At 42.0% G+C, this 26,050-nt stretch overlaps 2 protein-coding genes across 3 annotated transcripts; both read right to left on the minus strand.

Moving 5' to 3' along the window:
• Positions 1-3,388: 3,388 nt before the first annotated feature.
• On the minus strand, positions 3,389-6,807 carry glo1 (glyoxalase 1). The gene is made up of 6 exons (XM_003969407.3): positions 6,648-6,807; positions 4,997-5,079; positions 4,761-4,901; positions 4,460-4,527; positions 4,197-4,286; positions 3,389-4,110 (listed from the first exon to the last, which is right to left on the minus strand). The coding sequence occupies exons 1-6, from the start codon at positions 6,714-6,716 to the stop codon at positions 4,019-4,021; spliced, it is 543 nt and encodes a 180-aa protein (XP_003969456.1). The 5' UTR covers positions 6,717-6,807; the 3' UTR covers positions 3,389-4,018.
• A 1,578-nt stretch (positions 6,808-8,385) lies between these two features.
• On the minus strand, positions 8,386-25,838 carry eprs1 (glutamyl-prolyl-tRNA synthetase 1). 2 transcript variants are annotated; one of them, XM_011609534.2, is made up of 34 exons: positions 25,651-25,838; positions 24,149-24,233; positions 23,949-24,048; positions 23,725-23,881; positions 23,510-23,646; positions 23,279-23,373; positions 22,911-23,037; positions 22,636-22,828; positions 22,387-22,558; positions 22,067-22,300; positions 21,842-21,926; positions 21,542-21,601; positions 17,927-18,037; positions 16,565-16,701; positions 16,261-16,468; positions 16,070-16,182; positions 15,889-16,006; positions 15,182-15,358; positions 14,930-15,097; positions 14,409-14,624; positions 13,653-13,865; positions 13,321-13,586; positions 12,268-12,319; positions 11,951-12,160; positions 11,797-11,869; positions 11,618-11,697; positions 11,389-11,490; positions 11,109-11,264; positions 10,783-10,980; positions 10,487-10,660; positions 10,245-10,405; positions 9,904-9,982; positions 9,762-9,826; positions 8,386-9,093 (listed from the first exon to the last, which is right to left on the minus strand). In XM_011609534.2, the coding sequence occupies exons 1-34, from the start codon at positions 25,691-25,693 to the stop codon at positions 8,943-8,945; spliced, it is 4,716 nt and encodes a 1,571-aa protein (XP_011607836.2). In that variant the 5' UTR covers positions 25,694-25,838; the 3' UTR covers positions 8,386-8,942. The 2 variants fall into 2 exon arrangements, with proteins under 2 accessions (XP_011607836.2, XP_011607837.2); XM_011609535.2 differs by lacking the exon at positions 14,409-14,624.
• Between the last annotated feature and the right edge of the window lie 212 nt (positions 25,839-26,050).

The raw sequence follows: 26,050 nt of genomic DNA on the forward strand, positions 1-26,050 counted from the left end.
AGCATTGCACTCCAAAGAAAGAAATCCCCTCCTTCAGAAAGACCTTGGGGAGGTTCTCAGAAAGCATTGGCCTCCTCTACAAAGCTCCTCTTTGGCATCTGTACATTGACCTAGGGAAAGAACTGAGGTAGCCCAGCATGTTGCAACAACATCTCTCCAGCAAGACATGATTATCATCTCTGAGTCTTTAAAACATCTGATCATGCTGGAACTATATGCTCAGTATTAGGAACGGGTGGAGGAGTTTAGAAGCAGGAGCTGGAAGACATCCTATGAGCCAATAGAAGTTGGCTGTTGAGGCTTTGCAGGGTTCTCTCTGTGTAAAGTTCTCGGCCGGGCAGCCGAGAAGAGGGCCGTTAAGTCCATGAGCGAAGCTGCAGAGAAAGCCACAAGGTGGCTATGCTGAAAAGATCTGTGGGTTGCTACTGGGACGCAAGCTGATCCTTCAGCTAAAGTGATCCCCAGCTGGGTTGTCTGGGCAAGCGTATCTGATATTGCGAAACATCACTAATGATGCGTCCCAGTACATCCATGAGATGTTTCTTTTAAATCATAGTCTGACTAAGCCAGTGACTCCTAGGAAAGGCTAGGTGGCAACCAAGGAGAGTTTGACTGACTACTGGAGTGACAGCTGACAGATCGGAAAGACGGCAACCAGTACAGCAATGGGCTAGCACCAAGTGGCCTGCATCTTTTGTGAGAAAGAGCCCAGAAAAGCTATGGAAATCCCTACAGAAAAATACCCCCAGGAGATCCTGCGATGGGATGGGGGGGAGCATGAAATCTCCAATCGGAAAGACCTAAGGTTAATGACACCCCCAAACAAACTGACTATTGTTTGGAGCAGGAGAGTGAGGTGCAACGCATAGGTTCTTCTGGACCTGATGAGATGCAGGAGGAGCCTGGCCAGGACCCAACCCACAGAGTCCAGTCCCTCCATGTACCAGAGTTTCTCAATCCCAGCAGAAAGGTTCCACTGCAGCAGTTTGAGTGGCCCCCAGCAAGCAGGCAGTGTGTTTGCAGTTTGATGAAGACGTGCCCAACATCATCCAAGCCACAGGCAAAGGAGGTGCTGACAGCAGACTCCAAGCATTGATCGTCAGCTATGGCTTTGAAAGGTTTAAATGGATTGAGGAGAATGTCACCAGTCTACCCCTATACCATGAACTGCAGGGCCACTAAAATACATCAGCAATGCCAGGAACTTGGACCCCTCAAAAAACAGGGCAAGAGAGCAACTGAGGAGAACAAGCAGCCATTAGTAGAGCTCCATTAGTTTCTGTAGAAGAAGCTGATAACCCTTTGCAGAGCAGAGTGGCACGGAAGAGAGAGAGCTGGGAAGCATGAAGCCTTCGTTGCCAACCCCTTCCGGTTTTCAAAATAGTTGCTCAGGGAAAAGCCGGTTTGAGTGCTCAAGAGAGGAAGTGAATCGCTTCCTCCACAACACCATGAGCGACCCACTGAGGGAACAAGACCTAGGTCCCAACAAAGTGTTTGCCATCCCTGCCCCACCAACAAAAGTTCAGGTTGTGAGAACCCAGCCTGAAGGAGGTTGAAGAGATCGTCAAGGCAGCTAATCATCTTCCCCAGGCCCTAGTGGGGTACCATACCTTGTGTACAAGCAGCTTCTCAAGCATCTGTGGAAGACCTTAAAGTGATCTGACGAAGGAGGAGAGTGGACAACCAGTGGAGGTGTGCAGACGGAGTCTGGATCCCGAAGGAGAAAGACCTAAAAAAAAACCTCAACCAGTTTTGGACAATCTCACTATTAAGTGTAGAAGGGAAGGTGGAACAGTGGAAAACTAGCAGTGTTGTGTTTGGACATTTCGAATGCCTAGGTGTCCATCCCACACAGACTTGTTGAGCTCGCTCTACACTTCCACAATTTTCCCAAAAAGATCCTGGATTATTGTGATACTGTCATTTCAGGCCCAGAGTCACTTCCGGGTCAACAACGTTAGACTGGCTTGAGAAGGGAATAATAACAGGCTGTACCATCTCCGTATCTGGCTGTACCACCAGCTTACTACCATCTGAAAAATATTTCAAAAATTAAAGGATTTCTAACTAAACAAGGTGGGCTCCTTCAGGCTGGATTACGTAATGGCGTGTTTACAGGTCTTTGTAAAAAATGAGTCAGACAGTTGCTGCTCATCCAGGACAGTGCAGCCAGAGTCCTCAGTAACACAAAGAGGGTGGAACACAAGACACCTGTGCTTAAGATAGGCTACACTAGCTGCCTGTGTGGCAAAGAATTGGGCCTGTCTTGGGCCAAAATGCATTGCAGATTGACTTATAGACAACCAGGAAGGGACTCACTCCTGGTTTCCTGAGTCAAAGTGAAGCAGCTTTGAGTTACTATGATCCTCACTCATGGAACAAACTTCCTGAATGCTTGAGGGCTGCTCTAACAGTAAATTCTATTAAATCATGCCATAAATATTTATTTGCCCAGGACTTTCTTTCTTAAACAAGGACCAAAAAAATCCACCTATGTTTTAGGATAATGAATGCTCTTTCATCATTTCTTGAAGACGATGACTTACTTACCACCACTGATGATACATAACCACATCTAATGAAAGGACTTGCTTAAAAGCAAGTTTTTATACATTTATAGTCTGAGCGCATTTTCTTGAAAAATAAAACATGAAATAAAACTTAACTGTTTCTTTCTGACTTTTACTTAATGCGGTTTTAATCAGCTTTATTTTGGTGGCTGACCGCCACCTGCAGGACTCGAGTGTAAAACAAACATGTCAGCGTTGTCTCTTCCTTTAATTCAACCATTTTTCCTCCGTCTTTTTCTGTATCTTTTAATGCCTTTCATGAAATGAAGTGGAACTGTGTTGGAGGACACGCTGTGATCACAGATGGACACTCTTCTGTTGTCAAACTGTAAAATATGGCAATACAACTTAAATCTTTATTTAATTTCCCCCTTCTGTACCATGTAGTTCCATTTATTCTTTGGTCCTGTGCTACTCTGCAAGTGCTTCTCTTTATCGATAAGTATCCCCACTGTGGGTTCAAATAAAGGAATATTTTATGCTGAAGATGCATGTTGTGGCCTGGATGGGGCTGTCAAACGTTCAATAGAGAACTAAAGCACCTCCCAGAGGAGCAGCACACGGTGAGGGCAGAGGTGCAACAGCATGCTGCATTCACCAAAAACAGCCAGGAAAGTGACAAAAGAAAGGTTCCCGCGTAGCAACATTGATGGTCGATTTGTTCCTGTGTGTTAACTCAAACTGGGATGTGGGGAATTTGGAGGGCTGGTGAATCTTTTGAGACATTTGTCACATCTTTCAATTTACGTGTAGGTGGAAAAAACCCAACCATTTTTCTGTAACCCGCACATGAATTCAAACATCTAGAAGGCAAAACATGGGTTTTTATGTATTTTAATGTTTGCTTATTGCAGACACATAAAATAGACGCTGATAAAAAGTGGGGTGAGCAGCAAACACAGGATCAGAAACAGTCTGACAACAGGCTCAACTGGATTTCATGGTTTCCTGAAAACTTTCAGAACAACGATGGTGATGCTGGAGGTCTTTCACGGCTGCAGAACAATCACACTTAGAAGCAACAAACCAAAGTTGTTACTTATTCTTTAGTTACTATAATTGAATCAGAATCCCACCTCGCGTTCCCGTTGCCTGCTATGATTCTTAACTGGGATCACTGCTGCCACATTTTCTAACAAATGTTTATTTGGAACAATTACTATTGCACAATAACACAGCTGTATTTCAGCAACACATACTGAAGACAAATGCCTTTCAACAGCTACATCGAGTACTCAGCGTTTTAAGCAGAAACTCAGGTAATTGATAACTGTCCAATGTTCAGCGGTCTATAGCACCACATAAGCAATCCCCTTCCATCTTTCCACAGCTTCTCATAGCATGTTGCTAAATTCTCCACTAACCCCCTGAAATGTTCTGCAGTCCCAGTCAACCCCACAGCAGATCTGGGCTTCATGCACTGCAGCATACAGCATTCAGTCAGATCTTTAGGAGGTAATGGACACCATGGTGTTGGGACTCAGGATCTCAATCCAGTAACCATCAGGGTCCTGAATGAAGGCTAAACCTTTCATTTTACCTGTGGAGAAAAATAAAGGCCTGAAAAATGTGTCACGTGTGTGTGTGTGTGTGTGTGTGTGACGTTAGTGTACGCTTTTATCTCACCATCATCAGGCTTCTTGACAAATGTGACTCCTTGTTCTTCAAATAATTTACAGGCTACATGAACATCAGGAACTGCGATTCCAATGTGTCCTGTTGAATGTAGACACTCACACTTTACTCTAAACCCAATTTAAGTCATATTTCACATGTACAATATTCAAATATTCAAGTTAGAAAGAAACAAAGACTACTTTAAATTAGTTGTGACATATCAAATTGAACATTCGGTAATATTTTTCAATAAAACAACACGGTAATCCTACCGAAGCCACGCGGGTCTGAGTTTCCATTGTGATACGATTGACTCTCATCAGACTCTGAGCCCCAGTTACTGGCAGATAGAAAGCATGAGAGTGAGAAGTAAGACAAAGATACCAGTTTCAATGGCTTTTTAAGGCCTCTACACACTCTGTGAGTGGAGCATTTTAAGTTTATTGGATGCTATACTGAGAAGGCCACCATATTAGAGCAAGTGGATCGTTAGCTGGCACTGGTTGGGTTTCATCATTATGAGGCCATGGCCAAAGATGCCACAGCAGTTTTAGAAACATTTTTCAATCTTACTGTGTAAGCTCAATGGTGGCTCTTCTGGAAAAGGTCCAGGCTGTTCTGTCCTTTAATTTTGCAGGAATCTCCTTTTTGTCCTCATAACCCAGGAAGTAGAGAGAAAAACGCATGGAGGGGAAGTCAAACTTTTGGAGGAGCCTGGAACCAGAGTGAAAACATCAAGTCAATTCCTCATCAAAGCCATTTTGTTGCCGTCTATATTCGACGGGATTGAAACCTGCTTCCATACTTACGTCATGCCAAGGATTCTGGTGTAGAAATCCAAGGATTTAATGGGGTCTTTGACCCGCAGCATGGTCTGCTGCATCATAAAATCCTGAAACACACAATGAAGACGTCACATTCAAACAGCAGCAACGTGAAGCAATCACAACAAAGATAAATACCGTCTTTTAGAGTATATATAACTGAAAAAAGCTGCTGAATTTTCATCATTTTCAGGTGGCTGAGCCTAAATTCTAGCACAGGGTCCAGTATCCTGGCACCGACTTGTGAAAATCTATTTCACTCTGCTGCGGTGGTCTTCATGTGCACGTGCATGAGACACAGACAGTAGATCACATTTACGGGTATTCTGCTTCCTTCTAAGCATAAGAATGAAATTAGAGATAAACCCGTAAAACAAAGTGCTGTACAAAGTTCCCTTTACCACAACACCATTACGACCCATTTCCTTCTGCGAGCACTGAGCGCACTCCGTGTAAACAGCAAATGGCCAGAGTCTCAAGTTTCAAAAATTAGCATTGCTTGTGGATTACAGATTTTAAAAAAAAAAGATCAATCAGTGAAGTACCCAAAATTTCAGTTTATCATATATAATTTTATTGGGAACAAACATTACTCAGTTTTGTATTGACTATTACAGTACTTCTAACAATAGATATAGCAATTACCTCAGAACCGCTCATTCACAACCTTTATAAGGAATAAAGTTAAAAAATTTGACCAATGGATGACAGTTTTCACTTTAAGTAAAATAACTGAGCGTTTTTTGCTGAGTCTGACGTTGATCTGACTGCATCTCTCCCTCCCGTGTGTGTGTGTGTGTGTGTATTTTCACAGTGTACTGTTATCTGTGAAGCTGCTTACTGTTCAAATTTCCTGTTCTCTTCCTCCCAAGACTACTGTAGTATTACATTACCCTTCATATTTAACACACACTCTACTTAAATCACCCATCCATCTATCTCTCTATACATCTAGATATTTCTATATCTATATAAACTAGTTAGTGATGCACCCACCCAAGTGAAAAAGACCTTAATCTATAAACTCTGATGAAACACCAGAGGTGAACTTTGTCCTGAGATTGTGATAAAGCTCATTGGACTGAAAATACCAGAAAACAGGAGTTACAGCTTGTAATAACTAGGTCTGTGAGAATGACAAATATTTCAAGTTTTTCTTTATTTATTCTGAACAATCTCTATTGACAGATGAAAAACACAGCTTCCACAGCCGCCTGGTTTAAACGACAGCACGTTAGCTGGTTTGACCGACCGGCCGCGCCTAAATACCGACGAAAATTCCAACTTGTCAGATCAGTTGAGCATCTTGTCAACGGTCTTTTGTGGATTTACCAAACGCGAAAAAGAATTCCCCAACAACTTTGGAGTGAAACGCTTTCCGTAGCACAAAGTTTTCAACCAGCTAGGTGTGCAACACATTTTAAATAAAATCCGTACAATGCTGCATGTTTCACAACAGCACAATGTAGTTATTTACCGTAAAAATAAACCTAAATGTATTTTATTTCATGAATGCGACCCGTTTAAATGTGATAAGGAAACAGCAGGTTTAAATGTCAACCGTCGGAATGTTGGATTTTAATACCCCTGGAAATCACTAACGACCCCCTTTTTAACCATGAATAATTCGTCTCACCTTCGTAATGGGATCTCCATCTTTACAGACTCCTGCCACCGCCTCGTCCGACAAACCTTTGTCGCCCATTGTCGCTAATGAAGTGCAATAATCTGTAGCGTTGGGCAGCTGGTTTGATGGGCTGGAGGAGCGACTGTGTCGGGGTGAAGTTGGGTGGGCGGGGCGCCAGGAGACCAACTTCCTGTCTCTTTCAGATTAAAACCCGTTAATGATGCAATATCGTATTAATTTACTACATTTTCTGTTATGTTTTTAAGTGCCTATTGTCAATGTGAGGATAGTGAGGGTTGGTGGTCAAGACAGGCAAAACGTGCTGCCTGCTCATTTTCGAGTTCTGCATGGTCTGATGAAGGTTTTGTAGACCCAAATTAGAAAGGGAACTTTTGCATGATCACTGTCTTTCTGTGAACAAAACAAAAAGTAAAACAACCATGGGAAAACAACCATATATCTGTGTGCCCCATAGGTGCACAGTTTACAATTCTAGAAACTCAGCCACAAAAACTCAAACTCCTCAGGAACAGTAGGTTTAAACTCCCCAAAACCCATGTAATCTTAGAGGAGAGGCCCTGGAAAAGTCACGCTTTTGACCCCTGCTTGAATGCCCACAGCTCTACCCTTCATTTCCATAGAAACACCATTCAAGCTTTAAAATGTTTACAAAGTGAAAGTTGCCCCCTAAGGGGGCATTTCTTTAAAGCATGGAATTTCCCTCCCTAGTGTCATTTAACATTGGTGTCTATGGAAGAAGTTAGATTGTGGCAGGTTGAAAAATGCTTTAAAATTTGCTGAATAAATCTCCATAACTCAGTAGGTCCCACACACATGAAACATATATTCTTTTGTAGCTACAAGCCTCTGCTAATCAAAAACATCACTCAGCAGTTTCTGCCTCTCACAGGCCTGTTGCTGGTCATCTTATGTGGGGCGGAATGAGGGCCATGATAAGGCCATGTATTTAATTGGGTTGGGCGAGAATGATCAAAATTTCTGTGGAGTTGTCTAGTTCACTTTACAATGTTTTTTCCCCTTCGGACAATTTAACTGCTTTTATTGTAAACCTTTTTGAAGTTAAAAACGTCATTCTGGTTCATCTTTTCTAATGTCGAATATTTCATGAAACAGAAAATATCTTTGAACAATTTGTTGTCCATGATTTCGTTGGACTCTGTTACATAACAATTTGTATGCAATTCTGTGTACATCTGACCCCACCAATGCTACTCTAAATAAAAATAATAGCTTATTTCTGAACACAAAGACACATTTTGTGAATTATTTTACTTACGAGTAAAATAAAATTTTCTTTAGTAGAAAAGGAGATATTCATTTTTTTAAAAACTTAATTCAGAAGTTATACTGTATTTACATTTTGAATAAATCACAGCCCAAATGTAGCATTTTATTTCTGTTACACAGAAACATCTCCACACATCTCCATACTCTACTACCCTGAGTGGAGATGCCCGGTGTTTTATTATGAAAACCTGCAAAGGAAGTATCTTTTTAACCATTTGGCAAGTCCCAGTATTACATAACTGGTTAAAGCTACACCCTGTATAGTTAAGCAGGAGCTAAGCTGCACTGCTGAAGACTTTCAACTCTAAAAGGACATTTTCAACGTTCTCATAATGGTTTTTGGTTGCAAAGTTGTGTTTTTTTTAATGTAACATTTATTTTCTCCATTGTTAATGCTCGATTTGAATTATGTTCAATGATTCAATACAATACAATGAAGTCAGACATGAATACTACTTTATTATAGACAAGTTGCAGAATAATGGGAGATGTGTGACAGAGGTTGTAATAGGTAATTAGTCATATATAGAAAAAACCCCAACCCATTTTTCCACAATATACTTTGAGTACATTTTTATTAATGTGTGAATGATAACCAACAGACAGCAACTAGTTAGAGAAGAGGGCCAATAACACCATAAGGCCTGAGTACTTGCAGAGTTCCTGAGACAGTTTGGCTGCAAGAAAACTGTGTTTTAATTTACCAAAAGGTATTTCTTCACCTGTCGGCTGTAGGAGAGATTAAACACATGACTGGCTTCAAGTGGTTGGCAGGGAAACAAAAGAAGCAGCCATAAAGAAGAAAACTATGGTACAACATTTTCATTTATAACACAACAGCAAGGTCTGCTGACAGCCACTATCATTATAAAAATAAATGTTCCCCATTCACAAGCCTGAAGTACAGTCGCCTTCATGACCTTAAAAGCAACAGCCACATGAGATTGGAGGAGAAGAAGAATAGACATTAAGCCCTTTTTGCCTTGGTGTTGCTCCTCAATAGCTGCGCCCAAACATGGTGTAGTACTGAGCTGGCTCCTTAACGCAGACACACATTTGACCTGGCTGTAGTGCCTTCAGAGGAGAGAAGGGGATACACAGGCTTTTGGCGCCCATGGATGGAGCTCCAGGCTCCAGGTCCTGGTCCCTAAAAGACAACAGAAACAACAGAAAATACAGTATCAGGTAAAACTGAGGTAATGCCAGGAAACAAATCATAAGAAAATTATGTTTTACGTTGTAATAACCCAACCTGTAGCAGACCTAATAAAAACATGGAGATTCAGCATCCTGTGTCAGCATACACAGAGGTGCACCAAATTAAAAAAACTAGTTAATGTCATTGTCATCTTGACTGCTTTGTCCCTTTCGGGGCTCACATATGGGCAAAGGCAGGGTACATGACTGGATGGGTTGTTGGTTAATCGCAGGGCCCTATGTGAGCATTTGTGGGTTCTTTACCTTGCTCAAGGGTACCTCGGCAGTGCTCTGAAGGTGTTCTGGCACCTTCCCCTACTACCACAACATCTTCCATGTTTTGTCCACACTGGGGTTTGAACCCTTCGCTTCTCAACCCAGTCCCCCACAGACTGAACTACCCCCACTGTACTGTTAAAGTTTATCTTTGAATTTCAACAACTATCCATTTTGAGAATAATGTCCAAAGCTGAATTAAATCAGCATCAAATTCAGACCGAGAGCTTCAAATTTAGCTGAAAGCCTCCTGACAATCTGCAGCCCCAGTGAAACCTTTATGTTACATAATGACACTTCTGAACACGGTCGATTTTAACACAAGAACCATGATGGACTTACTTGGCAGTGATTTTCTTTATCCAATCCTCGCAGGGAATTTTCCCACAGAATGGGATCTGGACAATCTATTGGGAAAAAAATAAATATTGAATTTCTAGCCAAAAAGGGCAGGCAGTGATTGCGGCTTTGTTGCGATTCTCACCTTGCCCTTGTCAAGCTCTGTCTGGAAGTCTTCCATTGTGTCGACAGCCACCATGTTGGACGTCAAGTCATCAGAAGCTCTGACAAACAAAGAACATCTTATAACCTCCTTCTGTAGTGTTTTTATTTTACGCTCAGTTGGGGACAGAGAAAACAAGATTTTAAAAAATCGTATCTGTAAATTGACAGCACAAGTTAGCTTCTTCAATTCACCGCAGTGAACATTTTCTGGCAGGTCAGGGTCTCCAAGCTTGATTTGTTCGCCAGGGAAATTATTTTTATCTGTCACAGCTGAACGCCACAGCAGAAGAGGGATGGCAGATCGTCCTGGCTGCTTCTTACTTTTTAAATAAGCAGGACTGGATGTCCTCCAACATGGCGGGCAGCTGCTTCGCCACTTCAGCCTCTGGAACGGTCACCTTTGCACCCGTGTCTCGCCTGACCGCCACGCACTGACGCTGCTCCAGGTCTTTGGGACCCACTTCGAGACGAATCGGAACCCCCTGAATGAGAGGCAATTACTTGTTTAGCTTTACTCTATTATCCGTCTGTCATTATCCAAGGATAAATTGATCCGTTCTGACCTTGAGCTCCCAGTGGTTGAACTTCCACCCAGGAGAGTAGTTGTCTCGGAGGTCACTCTTCACCCTGATGCCTGCTCTCTGCAGGGCACTCTGGTACTTGGAACACTGGGTCAAGAGAGCCTCCTTATCCTGCTCTGACAGGGAAGCTGTAATTCCGCAGGGGATGATGACAACCTGTTAAAACAAACAAACACTTTAAATATTCCAATGAATATTCCAATGAATCTCAACTGGGTAAGAAGGTGTCACAAAAGTTTGCATGTGATGCGGCTCAGAGTATCCCTGTGCATGTCTACCTGCAGACAGGCCACCCTGGGCGGTAGAACTAGTCCCTTGTTATCTCCATGGACCATAGTGAGGACGCCGATGGTCCTGGTTGTAATACCCCAGGAATTCTGGAAGGCTAGCTGCTTCTCCCCAGGCTTTTTTGGATCTTCAAACATGATCTCAAACATCTTGGAGAAGTTCTGACCAAGATGATGGGATGTAGCACCCTGAGGACACAAAGTCAATGTCTCATCACCTACTGCTCACTATGATAAATCCAAATTCAAGGATTTTTAGGCTTTCAGACTCAACAAAGTTAGTGTGACTGCGCGACATTGCGTGGACGACTCCGCACCTGAATGGCTCGACCACTGGCAGAGATAAAAGCCTCCACAGTCGTGGTGTAATCTCCTCCGGCAAACTTCTCCTTCTCCGTCTTCCTCCCCTTCACCACTGGGATTGCCATCAGCTCCTCGTACACTCTGGCATACAGATCCAGGATCTGCAGCACCTGCACATATATCAAGTACCCCAACAGTTATGTCCTTATGCAATAATCTGTAAAAACAACCCCAAAAAAAACATGTTGGGCATAAAATGTGCCATGTTATTGTGTAGCACTCTCCATACGTTACCTCTTCAGCAGCTTCCTCTTTGGTGGCAAAAGCCGTATGTCCCTCCTGCCACAGGAACTCTCTGGTCCTTAGGAAGGGCTGAGGATGCTTGAACTCCCATCTCTGGTAGGTGGAAAAGAATAATAGACCATAAATAAAAGATCCACATGTTTAGATTGTATTGTATAAGATGTTTAGTGCCAGGTAAGATGTGGAAAACAGGATTTATGAAGGAAAAGAGGATACCAACCACAACATTACACCACTGGTTGAGTTTGATTGGCAAGTCTCTGTGTGATTGGACCCATTTCGCATATGCTGGATACATCACTGAAACAAAACAAAAACATCTTTCATATAAAGGAACAACACCTGAGACACACCACAAAGATTTCCAAAGGTATTAAGATAAAGAGCTGTTGGTCAGACCTGTCTCACTGGTGGGTCTGACAGCAATGGGTTCAGCCAACTCCGTCTTTCCTGACCGGGTTACCCAGGCAACCTGAGCAAGAAAACACACATTCACACATCAGTCACGGTCTTAATGGTGATATTTTGTTGCATCATCATCATCTTTTTCTACCTCTGGAGCAAAATCTTCAATATGAGTCTTTTCCTTCTCTAGGGCAGCTTGAGAGACGAACATGGGGAAATAGCAGTTCTCCACTCCTAGTTTCTTAATCTCCGCATCAAAGAAGTCTTTAATGGCTTCCCAAATGGAGAAAGACCAGGGCCGTAGCACATAGCAGCCGCTGACGTCATAATACTCAATCATCTCTGCTTTAGTGATGACCTGAAAGCGGGACAACACACAACAACACCAGTTTTACTCCAGATGTTCCAGGCAAGACCAGGGTAAGGTTCAACATTAGTAAAGAAGCAATTCACTTATGAACTTACCTGGGAGTACCAGTCTGCCAGGTTCTCCTCTTTTTTGGCCTCTAAACCCAACCTGTCAACATATACATGTTACAATGGTACAAACATGGAGTTTGCTTTGCACCTGTACTGCTTAATAAGTGTTAATACTGCCAGAATTATAATAAAAACACACAAAAAAGCGACCCAAAGCTCATGTCTCTGTAAGAACCCGACAACCAGCTTTCTAATTACCAGCCATGCCAAAAGGCAAAACATAACAAGCATAAATTCATTATTACTTTGTGAGGAACAGACTATTTTATTGTACTTTTTGCATCATATATTGGACAATTCTGACCACAAATCTTGGTTGATGTGCCAAAATTGCATATACTGACAGATAACATGCACAATTGACATATTAGTCACAACACTATGATAGCGCAATCAAACTGCACCACTGAAGCTTTCAGCAGGCTGCAGGCACTAATCAAATGGCTCAAGAGAACCACAACTCACCAAATATGCATCTACAAAAAGCCAAGAGTCTTTGGAAGAGAAACTACAGCAGCAGAGGGTCACATCAATAGAAGATCCATCTTCAGCATCCAAACAACTCCAGTTTGAACGTCTGTCTCTATGAAGTCTTTATTAGAGGCTAACGAATGACGACTGGCACTTTTGTTTTCATGGTAACAATGATGCACACAGATAAAAGTTCTACCAAGTGTCTTGAAAATAGAATTCTGAGGCAATTAAGTGTGAGGCTTTTATTTAACTTAGACATTTGACTAGATAGAAATGCTCTCAAATAATATTTAAGTACAGTTCTGTGTTCTGAGCAGTGAGTATGAACAGTGACAACTGCTTTTAGACAGACGCCATTCTGAAATCAATAATAGTGAGGATTTGAGAGGGAAAAAAGAGGAATATAATGTGGTTTTAGATGCAAAAAGTAAAATAAAATTTTGCCTCTTGAATGAAACAGATTGATGGTTACTGGAAAAAGACTTGTTAAATGCAAAGGTTACAATTACAAACATCACGGTGGGTCTACTTTGCCCTTCTCCTTTCATCGATTTCCTCTCTCACCGTGTTTGTTTTTTTGGTCCTTGACCCTCTCCTGCTCCACCTGCTCCTCCCGATGGCTCCTTGGCCTGGTGGGCTTTGTCTCCTTTTCCCTTCTTCCCCTCTGATCCTCCACCACCTTGTTTTTTCTCAGCTTTGTTTTCTCTTTCCTTGTGGTTCTTGGGCTCCCCACCTCCAGCAGCAGCTACTGGCTTGTACTCCGCCCCAGTAAGGGACTTGTACTTGTTCTTCAGATCCAGTAAAGTCTTGACTGCTTCGTCCACTTGGTCCTGAGAAGGATCAACAATTACTTATTGCAGCACAAACCACGTCAAAGTTGTCTGTCGTCTACTTACTTTAGGAGCCTTTTGAGCTTTTAATTTCCTGACCAATTCTCCCTGAGCAGCAACCTTCTCATAGAGATCTGTGGCTGCAGGGGCAGGGCTGTTCTGAACAGGGGTGGTGGTTTTCTGAGCTGGGGCAACTCCAGGTTTGTACTCCTGACCTGTGAGCTGTTTGTACTCGACCTTCAGCGCGAGGAGCTGCTTCACTGCTGCATCAACCTGGTCCTGTTTGCACAACCATGACAAAACATGGACAAGACGAACACTGGTGTTATACAACCGACTGTATATAAGTGTATTAACCAATTTTATAGCCACCGTTTCCAATGCAACCACTGTTCAAATCATTTAAAGCAATTATTGTGCATGACAGTACAACAATGTATATTGTGATATTATCTAATTCTAAGAAAACTTCAAATGTGCCAATAAAAAAATATTCCTTAACTTAAGGCACAAACATGGAAGACCTGTGACATTTGAAAACAGTTTGAGATTTGGGGGATTACAGCAGCAATGCACAAACCCTTAGCTGCGAGTTTAGTGACTTGGAACATAATACGTAGCATAATATAAAATAAACTTTTGGAAATATTAACAAGATCAAAACCATGATTTTCACAACAGGGGAATTTTTTTGAGTAGTTTATCCAGAAATGTCAAACATTTGCTTCAGCTTCAACAGACAGTGATGCACAATCAACTGTCTTTACTTTCTATATTAATAAAGCGAAATCACGATGTCAAATGTTCTCTGTGCCAGGATACCTTGGGGGCTTTCTCAGACTTCAGTTTCCTCACATTCTCTCCCTGTTGTGCAACACGCTCATACAGCCCAGAAGGGGTAGAAGAGGAGGCCGCAGCAGCAGTGGCAGGAGGTGCAGAAGTGGGGGGGGCCATCCCTGGTTTGTAATCCCGACCAGTCAGTTTTTTAAACTCCACTTTGAGAGCGAGGAGCTGCTTCACAGCTACATCAATCTGGTCCTGGTTCCATCAACAAATCAGCTTATTGTTGAGGGTGTTTAAAAAAAATTCTATTTTGCATGCATGAAAACAACTTTGCATGCATAAAAATGGTGGTGGGGGCACTGACAATGACTGACAAATTACTAGGACATGAGCTGTGAGCAAATACATGGACAGTTTTGTCACAGAACTCAATGGTCATGAGCAAAGACGTGAAAATGACAGGGACCATCCGTAATGGAATTATGGGTGAACCAGCAGATGGGGATGTGAACAGTGAGCAAGCAAACAAGTGATCAGAAATCAAACAAATGACCATGTACCTTAGGTGCCTGCTCTGTCTTGAGCTTCCTGACCAGGTCACCCTGCTGAGTAACACGAGTGTATGGACATGAGCTGGAGTCTACTTGAGGAGCTGCTGGAGCAGGAGCACAGGTGGGAGGAGCCATGCCTGGTTTGTACTCCAGACCCGTTTCCTTCTTAAACTGTGCCTGCACAAAGAAAAAAGGGAAAAAGATTCATCATTTAAATAACCATGTCCTTATTTAGTCGCCTAAATGTTCCGGTGTATGTACCTTCAGAGAGAGCAGCTCCTGAACTGCCTTGTCCACCTGTTCTTTGGGGGCCTTAGCAGCCTTTAGCTGACGGACACTTTCACCGTGTGCTACAATGCTCGAGAACAAGTCACTGGCTGAAGTCGGGGGGGATGTCGGTGCAGAGGACGGTGCTGGTGTTGGGGTTGCTGCAGCAGGCTAGAAAAGGGAATAAACCCCATCATTGACAAAAAAAACCCAACAACTTATTAACAGATTCATTTTGTGATCGGTCACTGACAACCAGCAACTTAACAAATTTATACTCAATTACACAGCTTCGTATGATGACTCGCAAAACCAAAAATCAGAACAAGACTTTGGATTGCAGGCAGCATTCAGTAATGCTGCATTACACACTTATTACTGTATTCTTCCTCTGGCCTACTGTACTGAATACTGCCCCGCTGATTAGACAAAATTATATTTATAGTTTATTGTAAAACAATAAATATACTGTCAATTTCTAAAAGACCTGAATCACTATGAATTGGTGATAGCGTCACTGGGTTCTAACTACTGTAATTAGCAATGATTAACCATTAAATATGTGTTTCTGTTAACAACAGTCTCTATCATAATGTACAGTGTGCAGGATGGGCATTATGGTGATATAAAGTATATTTTTACTGTAATATGTGGACATACATATAACAGGAAGTCCTCAGTCGACTTTTTAAAGCACTCACAGGTTTGCTGGAGGCCTGGTTCTTGCTCTTTTCCTTGGATCCTGCAGTAGGCATGTCTTTGACATGTCCATCAGGAATGTAGAACAAGACGCAGGGACTCTCCTTACAGCTGTTAGGACTTTTAGAATAACTGGTTAGGCAGGCCTGCGCAGGTGTGGTCTCTAACTTGTTCTGCTCTCACCTGATAGGCTCAAACGGTTGGTCACAGATGTAGAAGCCCCTCCTCTGCAGCTGGATGATGTCACCTTTCTTCAGGTTTTTCAGACAGGGATCGCCAAGCATCTTCTCCTCCGACTGAGTGCATGAGAAAAAAACAATAATTGATCAAAATCTCCAGAAACCAAAGCAAACATCCGACTGTGCAGAAAGGACCTTGCTGTTCTGGTTGATGTACTCTTTGAAGTCGTCGTCTTTGGTGATGACGGCTTTGGTGATGAGTGGTTGGTAGTTGACACAGATGGTAGGAACCAGGGGGGAACTGTCGGTCTCAGCCAGCCAGGTAATTTTTGTGGTCTTCTTATAGTCCTTGTTATCCAGGTTCAGGCGTGCCTCCATGGATGTGACCTTCCCATCTGTGCCTCTGAAGAGATACAAGAAGAAAGAATAGGAGTGTTCACCTGATGCTAAACATGTCTTGACATTTATTTGAAAGAGCTGAGGAATGACCAGCACACACTTGTTGATCTTGGTGATTATGAGATTGCCCCAGTTGATGAAGGTGACCATTTCACCCTCCGAGAATGTCTCTGCATCTGCACCTTCAATGAGAACTTTGGGTCCGTACCAAACCTCCTTCATGCCCACTTCTGCATTCTGGTGAGACAATCAAGATTCCCTCATGACTCAGAAACCACATCAACCTCAACATTAACAGTTCCCATTTATATCAAACACAGAATACATTCTATTACCCAAATAGTAGCTCACTGATAAGAAAAGGCAAATCATTCTAGTTTGGGTTAATAAAACCATTTAAACAGAATAAAGATGCAAAATAAATCTGCAGTCACCGGAGAATCAGCCAGCGGCGGTCATTTATTTCTCAGGAATGAGCAAAATTGAGCTGAATAACTGATTATCCATGAATTTCCACGCACATGTACAACAAACAGCAGACGTTTGTAAGTTATGCCAACGATGAAGACAGTGATGTGATTCTACTGTTAAAAGGGCGGTATGGGCGAGTGATGTCTGCAGGGCAGCACGTGCGTTAGACAGAGACAGCAGAAATAAATTGCCTGCTTTGTTTTAGGGTTTATAAAGACCACAAATATACTGGAGAAGAGTATGTGAGAAAAGTTTCTTCTCCTGTGATCAACAGTCCAGGGCGCCTCTGGCTGAGGCAGAAAGGGTGTTCATTAAGATAATTCTATGACTCAGCAATAACGGAAAATGTGCCTTGAAATGTTGTACGACAAAACAATGTCAAAGTTCTAATAGTTTCATTTAGCATATTAGTCTGAATGGACTTTCAATAACCTGTGCATCTGTCCCAAGTTCATAAATGACCAACTGTTCAATATAGTACTTGGTTTTTTTTTTGTTAATGGTGGCCCTGTAATTCATAAAAAGGAAAGTGTTTTACATCATACTGGCAGCCATGAATATTATCTTTTCCTACAGCTTTGTTCATGTCAGTTATCAGAATTGCTGCTTCCTCACTGGAAACATTACTTCAGTTGCGTTTGGTCATATCGACGTTATTCACGCTCCCAATAAAACCACACCATGAAAACAATCTTAGACAACTTCATGGTTCCATATCGCAACCATCTGTCTTTATTTGCTAGAATTTAAATTATTTTTTAACTTTATGACCATCCCTGAATGAAACATGTATTCATGCATGTGCAGATATCTTGGATATAGTGAGAAAATTAAAGTCAAATAAAATGGAAAAAACGAAATGACAAATATATCAATTACTGCATGCTGCCGTAAACTTTATAGTCTACGCTTAAAGAAGATGTTGACGCATTTAGTTATGGTACATTTTAAAAAGACGATGGGACTTTAAACGATTAAATCATGCTCTCACTTTAGGGTGCTTGGCCACTTCATTCATCTCCTCTTTAGCTTCTGGAATTGAAACGGGAACGGCGTAGGAGCCGGACAGAGCCGTGTACCTGGGAGCTACTGGGTCAATAACCTGACGGAGACAGGAGGAAACACAGCTTGGTGAGAAACAAATAAAGCAGACCAATACTTTATAAAAAAAAAAAAAGCCAAACAGTGAAAAGATTAAGCAAAACAAAATAATGTGAGATTACACATAAACAGTTTTCTGGATGACAAATCAAATTGTGATTGGACAAAAGAATATCCCAGCTCAGTGTAAAAGGTGACGTAATAAAGGTAACGAAGAGAGCAACTGAGGAATCATTAATGGCGGAACAAAGTGATCAGGGTTTGTGACAGTGGGAGGAGGGGAAACAGCTGCTTTTTCACCACCAGTCACTTCCACCGTTTCACCAGTGGATGCTTTTACACATCATGAGGCAAACATTACTATTAATATACTGTACAGTACTGTTAAAATGTCACTTGTCCCCAGGTTTAATGGTGGATTTTTCACAAATTTCCTGAACACAGCGGTAACCTCTGACCACAATGCACCACACTGATCAGGCATAACTGTGCTGGCCCCCACCATTGCTGCCATTACAGCCCTTCCCTTCCCAATCATTAGTCTCACTTGATGGTCGTGTCTCCACTGCGGGGTAGGGCTCAGAGACGTCCCGACTTTCTAATGCCACGTATTTGTTGTGTGACAGTTTCGACTGTGATGTCCCCTGGGGAGTCGCCAAAAGCGAAAGTAATAACGGAGTAAACATGAAAAAAGCCAAAACGGTGTACCGGTAATACCGGAAGAGGGAGTTTTGCCCATGTGACATTGAGTTCCGATCTATCGCTGCATCTGCATACACATCAGTAGGGTAATAAATATTAAATAAATAGAATCTGTTGTGTTGTGATAATTATAAATGCAATAAATGCAAACTATTTCGACAGTTTCGGCGGTTCTGGTATGCTTTTTGTCTACACGAATGCTGTGAGCAAGTGCTGTCTGCTAAGCTAATGCTCCTGTTCTGCTGGGTTCCGCGTCACATTCTACACGAGGTTTACCCAATCTGCGCTGATTAAACCTCAAGGCACAGCCTGGAGTTTTCGGGGTCGATCTAAGAAACTTCCCTGGAGCTGGGACTCAGTTAGGCTCCGCAAAGGTTCCAGTAAACGGCCATTTGATGGAGGTTCCTGCAGTAGAGACACACACTAATGCCCCCCTAAAACTACCCAGAAGTTCCTGCAGTGACCTTATGACAATATTATTCAGTTTACCCCTCAGTTGTCACGTTATGCCTGACCAGTGTAAAATATTCTGCAGCACAATTAAAGCTACATGCAAAGAGCAGTGCTTTATCATGTGTACCTTCAACAAACATGATTGGATTAGACTCTGTCTGGTAAAACAGAGGAGGATGTTGGTGGATTTTAACACAAACCAGCCCGATGATGAAAGCAGGAAGAGGAGGTGAAAATTGAGGGGCGCAAAAAAGTACCTTTACACAGCTAATTGGCCGCTTGGAAACAGAAGAGTGAGATGCTGTTTAATGTTTGATATAAGGAGTGGGAAGGATAGAGAGGAAAAAGGTAGACATATTAAGACAGAATGAACCCTTTACATAATCTACCCTTGTTGCTCTGTCACATTCTTATAGCTGTGGTGAATTCATGTCTGTGCTTGGCTTTTAGGTTTTCCCCTCCAGCCAAGCTTCAACACACATCTTTGACTTGTGATCGGAAAGCATGCTAAAGTCGTGCTAAACTGAAACATTGATGATCGTCCAACAGCAACAACAGAGACAAAGAATTGCAAGCAAACACACAAATGACAAACACAATGTAAAATAGGTTGTAGCCTCTTTTTAAAATATATTTAAACATGCTTCTTAAAACAATAGTTTAAACTTAAAATCTGTTGCAGTGACACTATATTTACCAGCTTCAGTAGGAACAGTTTGATTTAAGTTGAATTGAATTTTCACACAGGCAAGATTTAGGTTGACCCAATTTGGTCCTGGTGTGCTGTGGGTCAGTGTGAGCACCAAAACAGCCGCACCGAGAGGCCTGGAGGGTGGCTTCAGTCAAACTACGGTCGCTGTCCTGTGTGAAACCAGCCGCACCAACTGCCTGGTATAGGCTAAAAAAGCTCCCTGGCATTTGCATTTCTGTTGAGACTTTAGGTTGAGGAGGATCATTCTGCATATCAAACCACAGGTCTCTTCAATTATTTAATTAATTGAAATGTTGATGAAATCAGCATAATTATCAACTGTGTTACCACAGAGGTGCTCGACTTGCTGAAAGCTGGATAACAGACAACATGTTTGTATTAACAGAAAAATGGCCATTTATTCAGTGTGGAATTTGGGGAAATAACTGTCAGGGTAATGGATATTAGTAACCCAATTTCCCCAAATATTATCAAATATAGCAAAAGAAAAAACTCTGCAAAACTCTGGACTATGTTCTATTGGGGAGCCCCACAGCTAAACTGGCCCTCTGTTTTCACTTACTGGATGACTGAAGATGTTCAGTTCACAATCTGCCTGGGGCCCAAGATCATAATTGCACATAAAAGTGACAAAATTATGCAAAAGCATGCTCCATATAACTCTGACACTCTCTTCCACAACACATACATAACACATACAAAAACCTAAACACAGCGTTAAGAATACTTTGTTTTTTTATCTAACCTAAGAAGTTATAAAAACCTTTCAGCAGTACTAATAGTATTTTTAACTTAACCTAAAGATACGGATCCACTGAGCAGTACATGCTGCATGCATGCGTCCTGGTCACACTCCACATATTACTATATATTTATTAAAGGGATGAGGGAGCAAAAAAGCAAGTAACACACAAAGGAAGCGGCCAAAATCAAAAGCAGAATGTGAAGCGAAGTGGCTGGTTTGTGTCTGAATGGTAATGGGGTGATATTGAGATGAACCACATAAAGCAAAATAAAGCTATGAATAGAATGAGAACAACAAAGCAGCATGATGCCACAAGAGGAGCAATTCTAAATCTGCCCTTGAAATATCAATATTTTTATGTCTGACACAAAGTCAGTCATAAACCACACACACTATAAATGGCTGATATAAATATAGATAAATGAGCTTAACCTGAATGATCACTTTTAGTTTACAATAATGGTAAATGTCACAGTAAAAGGCCAGATTAAAATGTTTGAATCGCTTTGTAAATTGAAGCAGAATTTACCCAAATGAGAATAATCTGTCTTTAACATGAGATGAGGCAGAACCACTTAAACCAATTTTGTTAAACCTTCCAAGCTCCCAATAGAATAAAGGCTAACAACCTTCTCACTGATTTGTAAAACACATGAAATAAACTACTGCACTTGTTGGGTCCACAAATATTTAGTGAGAACTAGTCAAACGAGCCCTACAACATTTTACCATCTCAGCCCAGCTTCAGCTATGTATCATCTTTAAACTGTGCATATTATATATGAAACCATTCCATTCTTTAAAAGGCTACTTTCAACATCTCTGTACAATGAACATTATTAATTCTCATGTCAAGAACAAAAATCCTTATTGACAGAGAGGAAGATTTTTACCTTTTTATTGAAAGCCCAAATCTTGTCCCATTCCATGTTCACCACTGACCTGGATCCACCCTGGAAACAAAGAAGTTTTAATATTCATTTCTTTTACTCTGTAGCAGTAAAGGAAGATATAATATATATAATTCTGTGAATTCTCAGAATCCAACTGCAACTGTCGGGACCGTGGAGCGAAATCTAGACAGACTGGGCAGATGTTTAATCATCTGTCACATCAGCTGCTCTCAGCTCTCGACATGTCTGGCAAAAAAATAAATAAAAATCTGGGTCCCTCTGCAAAAATGAGACTTGTACCTGAGCTGCAATGAACTGTTTCAGCCCTTCTACAGTCATTCCTCTCCGTAGCACTCCTCTGACAGTGGGGAAACGAGGGTCGTCCCTGCAGGACAAGGGACAATTTAGAAGTGGACGTGGCAGTACAAAAGGGGAGAATCCATGGGCAAATGGTTTTGAGGGAGCAATTGTTTCAGAACTGCTGACAATTAATTTCAACCACCAGATAAACTGAAGAAAACACACCATCCGTCAACGTATCCCTGGTCGACAAACCAGGTGAGTTTCCTCTTGGACAGCACGGTGTTGTTAAGGTTGAGTCTCGCGTATTCCCAGATGTAAGGCTTCCTGAGGCGCAAGGCATCAATTATCCAATAGAACTGCTCATCGCGATCATGGTACTCGGTGGTTCTGAGAGCGTGGGTCACACCCTCCAAGCTGTCTACTATGGGACAGGCAAAGTCATAAGTTGGGTAGACTCTGGAAAAAGAAGAAAAGAAAACTCATTAGAACTCTACAAATCTACTCACTTTGTTTTGATCCAAATAAATCTTGAACTCAATTACTTATATGTGTTTCCAGTGCGGGGGTGGGGGGTGTTCTTGCAGCGAAACAGGGTGGGGTCCCTCATGCAGCCATTGTTGGACTTCATGTCTATCTTGGCTCTCATGCAGCAGGTCTGACCCTGCTCGGTGCCAGCTTTCATTTCTGTCCACATCTTCATGTTCTGCTCCACGGCTACGAAGCACAGAGATGTTCCTCAGTGAGGCTTCAGATGACTGTATCAAGCAATGGGCCACATGTCCGGGACCTACTGTTGCTTCTGCATTTAGACTCGACGCGCTGCTCCCTCTCCTGTTTCATCTGCTCAGGAGGAGTGTTGTCGATGTAGGCCTTGCCCTCCGTGAGCAGCTGCTCGCCAAATTTCAGGATGATGGGGAAATGGTCGCTGGTGTAGGTGAACTGGTCTGGACGGATCTGAAGCATGGCAACATCTTCCAGAATCACCTGAGGAAGAAGGAAGTCATGAGTGGTAATGTTTTTAACATTGCACAATTAAAATCTTTCATTCCAGCATGCTTGTTTTTACCTTCTCAAAGTCCTCCTTTTCTTTCTCAGGGTTGGTGTCATCAAAGCGCATAATGAGTTGACCTTTAAAGGTGAGCTGGTAGTGCTGGTTGAGCAGAGCAGCCTTGGCATGGCCGATGTGCAGGTAACTGACCACAGCAAAGTAACAATTTATTCCAGTTCAGACAGACAGTCATTAAAGCCCCCCGGTGAATACTTATGAATGGAATGGAAACATAATGAAAAACGTTCCAATAAGGAGTGTAACTGTATTATTGGTACATTCATCCCTTCAGTTTTCTCACAAGAACACTTTTCTATTTTTTTTATTCCATTGATTACAATAGTTTCACATAAACAAGGAAGTAGAGGGCTTTCCCCAAACCTTACCCACTAGCTTCAGGGGGAAATCTAACCACCACCTTGCCAATTTCAGCACCTGGCAAATCGACAAACTTGCCAACATCTTGCTTTTTCTCATCGGACTGTTGAAAAGAAACGGGAATATGTCAAGATTCCATTTCAAGTACCGGTATATTTAATGAAGCTCAGCAGTCAAACACAGGAGTCTTGCCTAGCTTCTAAAATGTACACAAAATAAATATCTGAAACTACACTTACATTGGATTTAGTCAGGGGGACATTCTTTTTGGTATACTTATTGCCCACAGCAGAGAAAGGAACCTGTGAGTTCAGGAAGAAGAACCAGCGACTGACATGGGAGAAGGACTTGCCTTGGCTTTGCCATTCCACATGACCTAGAGCAGAACAAGAACAAAAAATGTAACTCTGGTGGAATACTTGTGTAAAGCTACCAAAAAGGTTACAAAAAGCACCTTTGAGGGAAGCCCAGACAGAAATATCAGCCAGTGTCAGGGAATGTCCGACCAGGAAGGTCCGCAGAGAGAGAGCCTTGTCCAGTTCAGCCAGTGCCACAGCTAAACCAGTGTTACCACACAAACGCTGGGCACTAAACTCCAACCAGTGGTCCACCTGCAGAGTCCACACCATTAATATAAGGAAACATAAAGGATGACACAATTATTTATATCACACTTACCTCAGTCTGCTCCATCGTGTTGGATCCATAGAGGCCGAGAGCTGGAGCAACTCGAGCCAAGTATCGACTGATGGAGTTGCAATCGCTGAACTGAATGACACTGAACGATGGAGAGAGACCATTGAAAAAAAGCAACACAATGGCAAGAATACAGTATTATGACAACATGGAGAAAGGGATGAAAGGGAAATGTGGCCTACTCTGAGACATGAAGCCGCGTGTCTTTTCCTTCCTCCACTGATACCTTCACGCTGTCTTTTACATGCTCTGCTGCCAGAAGGGCTCCTGCAAGCCACAGAAAATTTAGGCTTTGCAAATCAGTACATGTCCAGGAAAAGATGGATGAAGTACTTAAACAAATGCTGGTATAAACTCCTAGCGCCTGAAAGGATAAATTCTAACAACCTTCTTACTGGTTTATGACGAAAATTAGTGTATGACCACAAAAATGTAATGAGAAGAACTAGTCAAATGGGGCCTACAGCATTTTACCATTTCAGCAATGCAGTCTTAAAACTGTGCATATTACACATTAACCCATTACATTCTTTAAAAGGCTACTTTAAAGACATCTGTACCTTGAATATTATTCATTCTCATGGCAATGTAAGTTCCTGATTAGCATGAATCCCTAGTAGTAATACAAAACCAGGACGTACAATCTTTGGTATGACACCACCATAAGATTGTTGTTACGGCTGCTTTTATGTGAAAGATATTTAACACGTCGTACCATTCTCCAGTAAAAGTTAGGCACTTTAAGGGACATCTCTAGAAAAGGTGGGGTGTTAACGAGCAGTGAAGCAGAGCTATTGGAGAGAAAAATAGACACACCCCAGTGCACTGGACCCAATTGACTCCACGTTACAACTTGCTTGCATCAGCCTGCTGTTTTCAGTGCAACCGCGGGGTAGCGCTGTTGAGCTGCTGTCAACGTTAATAAATGTATTATGTTGCCTTTATAAAATGCAACAAAATGTCAAACATTGCCCATGCTGTTACAACAAACAATTGATTATTACATTTAATATAAAAGCATGTGATTTTTGCTATTTCGCAACATGTAGTGACGCTAAACCCTTTTGCTGCTCTAAAGGGGAATAGACGAAGTGTTCTGCTCAAGCGTTCTGTATGGATTAATGTGTCAGTCTCACCTTCATTATCAAGCCTGTACTAAATTATATGTAAATTCATTAAAGCCTGAAAAAAATAAATATGGACATTAAAGAAAGCGTGTGTCATTACGGGGAAACCAGCACGAACTGTCCGTATTGTTCGGAGTGCCACGACGACATGCAAGCTAACTTTAGCTTCCGCACTCACAGCGACAAACTGCAAATAAACACGTGATGAACATAACATTTAAAATGTGGGTCAAACTACCACGTTGAACGGAGCCTGTAAATACGGGGTTAAAACATTTGCATTAATTGCAAGCATTGCTTCCACTTTTTATTGAATTGTGCGCAGTTTTGACACATTAAATACTACCGTGGCCAATAGGGGATGAAAGCGAAAGAATGAAACATAAGAAAAAAGGAGCCAGGTGTTTTAAAATGCTGTGACATTGCCATATATTGGTTACGATTCATTTATATAAATTAATAAAGGAAAACTTTGTACTGGCTTTATGTAGCTGTCACAAAGAGTGGACACACAAACCTTATAATCATGTATGCAACGATTGCAAACTGCAACTCACCTAGAGGTGGATTCGTAGTGTTGATCGTGAGGTTTAACGCCATACTGTGAAATCCTTACTGTAAAAGGTGGCAAAACTGCTCAATTTTCAAGAAAATCCCGTTTCAGACAGCCAAGACTTCTTTCCAAACAGTGCACCACCACGAAACCGGAGCAGCCGCACGGCGAAAAGACCGACTCCCCGACTACTTCGTTTAATTACCAGGCAAATACAACTTGTGATGGCACAATACTGCCCCCGTCTGTGTGGAGGACGAATGTGCAGCCGACATATAGCGACATATTAATATCTGACATGTTTGTTCTTTCTTTTTCTTGACCGATTCAACCCTTTGAAGGTCACGGAGAGGGAGCTGGAGCTCAGCCCAGCTACATATGGGCAGTCGTAGTGCAAGGTTACA

This window comes from Takifugu rubripes, chromosome 13 (genome assembly GCF_901000725.2).
Source record: "Takifugu rubripes chromosome 13, fTakRub1.2, whole genome shotgun sequence".
Lineage (NCBI taxonomy): Eukaryota > Metazoa > Chordata > Actinopteri > Tetraodontiformes > Tetraodontidae > Takifugu > Takifugu rubripes.

Coding starts and splice junctions, on each gene's coding strand:
- glo1 (XM_003969407.3), bottom strand. CDS start 6,716: ATGGGCGACAAAGGTTTGTCGGACGAGGCGGTGGCAGGAGTCTGTAAA. Junction 4,528..4,760: donor GCCACCATTGAGCTTACACA/GTAAGATTGAAA, acceptor TCTATCTGCCAG/TAACTGGGGCTCAGAGTCTG. Junction 4,111..4,196: donor TGTCAAGAAGCCTGATGATG/GTGAGATAAAAG, acceptor TTTTCTCCACAG/GTAAAATGAAAGGTTTAGCC.
- eprs1 (XM_011609534.2), bottom strand. CDS start 25,693: ATGGCGTTAAACCTCACGATCAACACTACGAATCCACCTCTAG. Junction 22,829..22,910: donor AAAAGGAGGACTTTGAGAAG/GTAAAAACAAGC, acceptor CTTCTTCCTCAG/GTGATTCTGGAAGATGTTGC. Junction 16,702..17,926: donor AAGTGGCCAAGCACCCTAAA/GTGAGAGCATGA, acceptor TTGTCTCACCAG/AATGCAGAAGTGGGCATGAA.